Raw genomic sequence first — 4,739 nt, 5'->3', positions numbered from 1 at the left:
GATTTAATTTATGTAGCTCTTTGAAGTCCGACAATTATTTTCGAACGATTTATTTTTCGACAATTCCTAAAAAAAACAAGTGGTCAGAAACAATGTATATGACTATTTTAGAATCATGCCTAGATTTATAATTTTTGTAGCAGACTTACTTGCAAATTATATTTGCACACCGACAACAGTTCGGTTGACGGAGGAGGTGACTATAAGCGAGGCGCTAGCCGATGACACCTAACCGATGCGGCCGAGCTCTAATGCCGACTATCTCCTCCCATTATTGACGGTCGCCGCCCACATCGTTCCACTGACAAAAGGTTGAATTACCACCGCCGACGATGGCAGGAAGGAGAATAAGCGACAATATAGATCACGTGTTGTGTTCACATAGAGGACGTGGAAGAGTGTGTGCGAGGATGTGGGAAATGCTGAGATATTATTTTTCTCCCGTTGCAACGCACGGGCATATTTCCTAGTCAATTCTCAAGCGAGTTACATATAGCTAAAGTGCTCCATTAGAGTCTACGATCACAATGTCCATTTTGGGGAAGATATTGCTATAAAGCTAACATGTTGTCAATTAATGCTCATCACCACCTTCAACTATTTCAGTGGGTCATGCATGATTGGAGTGACGAGGACTGCATCAAGATACTAAAAAATTGCAAGAAAGCCATCGCGCCAAAAGATGCAGGAGGGAAGGTGATAATTGTCGACATAGTGGTTGGTGCAGGACCGCAGGACCCGAAGCACAAAGAGACACAAGTCATGTTTGACCTTTTCATCATGTTCATCAACGGCGTCGAGCGAGATGAGCAGGAGTGGAAGAAGATAATCTTCGAGGCTGGATTCAACGACTACAAAATCACGCCCATTCTAGGTGTGAGATCGATCATCGAGGTTTACCCATGAACATTTGATACTAGATTGGTGAAGCATGTTTTGTTGGAGTCCTAGACTCCTAGTATGTGTGCTTCGTACTAATTTATACCTTTGGGTGTTGTGTTCCCAAGAGAAGTGTGGGCTTCTCAGCTAATAAGACTACATTACAATACCCCACTGTGGTAAGTCAAAAATTGTTGGCCTGCTCACAAAAGACATGAATCCGGTACGAATTTCATACTCCACGAATACCCTGTCCCTCGTGCACACACTCCACACAGACGGGCTTGGCGAATACGCCAACACCAATGCAATTCATGAAGTGGGCGTGCCACATCGACATGTGGGAGGGCACCCACTGCCTGACGCATTGAGCTGCGCTTGCTGGTAGCTCAGTCTGATCCTGCTCTCCTAGTTTACCTGCCAATGCATAGGAAGAAAACTAAACACAATGAGACCCCAAGAGCTGGCATATAACAACATGGCATGACAAATGAAGGCCATAGCAAACGCATACCATCAAGATTTGTGTTGGAAGTATGCCCTAGAAGCAATAATATTATATTATTACATTTCCGTGTTCATAATTTAGAGTTTATATTCTATGTTATAACTGTTGTGATCCTGCCGTTGGGAAACGTAGCATGCAATTTCAAAAATTTCCTACACTCACGCAAGATCTATCTAGGAGATGCATAGCAACGAGAGGGGAGAGTGTGTCTACGTACCCTCGTAGACCGTTAAGTGGAAGCGTTTATCACGCGGTTGATGTAGTCGTACTCTTCGCGATCCGATCATGATCCAACCGATCTAGTGCCGGACGGACGGCACCTCCGAATTTAGCACACGTGCATCTCGATGACGTCTCCTCCTTCTTGATCCAGCAAGCAGGAGAGGAGAAGTAGATGGGATCACAACCAACACGATGGCATGGTGGTGATGGTGGTGGTGGAACACCGACAACGCTTCGCTAAGCATCGCCGGGACGAGGCGGTGGAACTATGGAGTAATGGGAGAGAGAGGGGCGCCAATGGCTTGGTGTGTTCCCTTGGGGCACCCCCTCCCCTCTATATATAGGTGGAGGGGCGTGGTAAACAGCCCCTCCAAGCCCTAGAGCGCACCTAAGGGGGAGAGGACTTGGACTCTAAGTCCAATCCTATTCCTACTAGGACTCCTTCCTTTTTTGCCTTCCCTTGCCACATGGGCTTTTGAGGACTTAGTGCACCCAGCCCAGTAAGGCCAGGGCGCCTCCCCGCAGCCCATGCTAGCCCTTGGGTCGTGGTGGAACCACTTGTGTGAAGGAAATATGCCCTAGAGGCAATAATAAAGTTATTATTTATTTCCTTATTTCATGATAAATGTTTATTATTCATGCTAGAATTGTATTAACGGGACACTTAGTACATGTGTGAATACATAGACAAAACAAAGTGTCCCTAGTATGCCTCTACTTGACTAGCTCGTTAACCAAAGATGGTTATGTTTCCTAACCATAGACATGTGTTGTCATTTGATGAACATGATCACATCATTAGAGAATGATGTGATGGACAAGACCCATCCGTTAGCTTAGCATTATGATCGTTTCAGTTTCATTGCTATTGCTTTCTTCATGACTTATACATGTTCCTCAGACTATGAGATTATGCAACTCCTGGATACCGGAGGAACACCTTGTGTGCTATCAAACGTCACAACGTAACTGGGTGATTATAAAGATGCTCTACAGGTGTCTTCGAAGGTGTTTGTTGGGTTGGCATAGATCGAGATTAGGATTTGTCAATCCGTGTATCGGAGGTATCTCTGGGCCCTCTCGGTAATGCACATCAATATAAGCCTTGCAAGCAATGTGACTAATGAGTTAGTTGCGGGATGATGCATTACGGAACGAGTAAAGAGACTTGCCGGTAACTAGATTGAACTAGGTATTGAGATACCGAGGGTCGAATCTCGGGCAAGTAACATACCGATGACAAAGGGAACAACATATGTTGTTATGCGTTTTAACTGATAAAGATCTTCGTAGAATATGTAGGAGCCAATATGAGCATCCAGGTTCCGCTATTGGTTATTGACTGGAGATGTGTCTCGGTCATGTCTACATAGTTCTCGAACCCGTAGGGTCCGCACGCTTAACGTTCGATGACGATTTGTATTATGAGTTATGTGATTTGATGACCAAAGTTTGTTCGGAGTCCCAGATGAGATCACGGACATGACGAGGAGTCTCGAAATGGTTGAGAGGTAAAGATTGATATATTGGAAGGCTATATTCGGACATCGGAAAGGTTCCGAGTGATTCGGGTATTTTTCGGAGTACCGGAGAGTTACGGGAATTCGCCGGGGGAAGTAGTGGGCCTTAATTGGCCATACGGGAAAGGAGAGAAGGGACTCAAGGGGTGGCCGCGCGCCCCCCATAGCAAGTCTGAATTGGACTAGGGAAGGGGGCCGCACCCCCTCTCTTTCCTTCTCCCTCTCCTACTTCTTCCCTCTCTCCCCTCTTGGAAAAGGAAGGGGACTCCAACTAGGATTGGGAATCCTAGTTGGACTCCCCCTATAGGCGCGCCCCTCCTAGGCTGGCCTCCTCCTCCTCCCTCCTTTATATACATGGGCAGGGGGCACCCCAAAGGCACTCCAAGGTTTGTCTTAGCCGTGTGCGGTGCCCCCCTCCACAGTTACACACCTCGGTCATATTGTTGTAGTGCTTAGGCGAAGCACTACGCCGGTAACTTCATCATCACCGTCGCCACGCCGTCGTGCTGACGGAACTCTACTTCGGCCTCAACTGGATCAAGAGCCCGAGGAACGTCATTGAGCCGAACGTGTGCTGAACGCGGAGGTGCCGTACGTTCGGTACTTGGATCGGTTGGATCGCGAAGACGTTCGGCTACATCAACCGCATTACTAAACGCTTCCGCTTTCGGTCTACGAGGGTACGTGGACACACTCTCCCGCTCATTGCTATGCATCACCTAGATAATCTTGCGTGTTCATAGGATTTTTTTTTGAAATTACTACGTTCCCCAACAGTGGCATCAGAGCCAGGTCTATGCGTAGATGTTATATGCACGAGTAGAACACAAAGAGTTGTGGGCGATAATAGTCATACTACTTACCAGCATGTCATACTTTGATTCGGCGGTATTGTTGGATGAAGCGGCCCACACCGACATGCCGCGTACGCATACGCGAGACTGGTTCTACCGACGTGCTTCGCACACAGGTGGCTAGTGGGTGTCTGTTTCTCCAACTTTAGTTGAATCGAGTGTGGCTACGCCTGGTCCTTGATGAAGGTTAAAACAACACACTTGACGAAAAATCGTTGTGGTTTTTGATGCGTAGGTAAGAACGGTTCTTGCTAAGCCCGTAGCAGCCACATAAAACTTGCAACAACAAAGTAGAGGACGTCTAACTTGTTTTTGCAGGGCATGTTGTGATGTGATATGGTCAAGACATGATGATATATAAATTGTTGTATGAGATGATCATGTTTTGTAAAAGTTATCGGCAACTGGCAAGAGCCTTATGGTTGTCGCTTTATTATATGAAATGCAATTGCCATGTAAGTGCTTTAGTTTATCACTAAGCGGTAGTGATAGTCGTAGAAGCAATAGTTGGCTAGACGACAATGATGCTTCGATGGAGATCAAGGTGTCAAGCCGGTGACGATGGTGATCATGACGGTACTTTGGAGATGAAGATCAAAGGCACAAGATGATGATGGCCATATCATGTCACATATTTTGATTGCATGTGATGTTTATCTTTTATGCATCTTATTTTTCTTAGTACGACGGTAGCATTATAAGATGATCTCTCACTAAATTTCAAGGTATAAGTGTTCTCCCTGAGTATGCACCATT

The 4,739-nt window shown here is 46.1% G+C and overlaps 1 protein-coding gene across 1 annotated transcript in view; it reads left to right on the top strand.

Moving 5' to 3' along the window:
* The window catches only part of LOC123182632 (O-methyltransferase ZRP4), an 8,054-nt gene extending 7,006 nt beyond the window's left edge, over positions 1 to 1,048 (top strand). Inside the window, exon 2 of the mRNA XM_044595265.1 lies at positions 607 to 1,048. Coding sequence (XP_044451200.1) covers positions 607 to 906 — 300 coding nt within the window. The 3' untranslated portion in view covers positions 907 to 1,048. The remainder of the gene's footprint in view (positions 1 to 606) is intronic.
* Positions 1,049 to 4,739: the final 3,691 nt, after the last annotated feature.

This window comes from Triticum aestivum, chromosome 1D, assembly GCF_018294505.1.
Source record: "Triticum aestivum cultivar Chinese Spring chromosome 1D, IWGSC CS RefSeq v2.1, whole genome shotgun sequence".
NCBI classification, from domain to species: domain Eukaryota; kingdom Viridiplantae; phylum Streptophyta; class Magnoliopsida; order Poales; family Poaceae; genus Triticum; species Triticum aestivum.
This window is presented reverse-complemented; position numbering and strand designations above follow the sequence as displayed.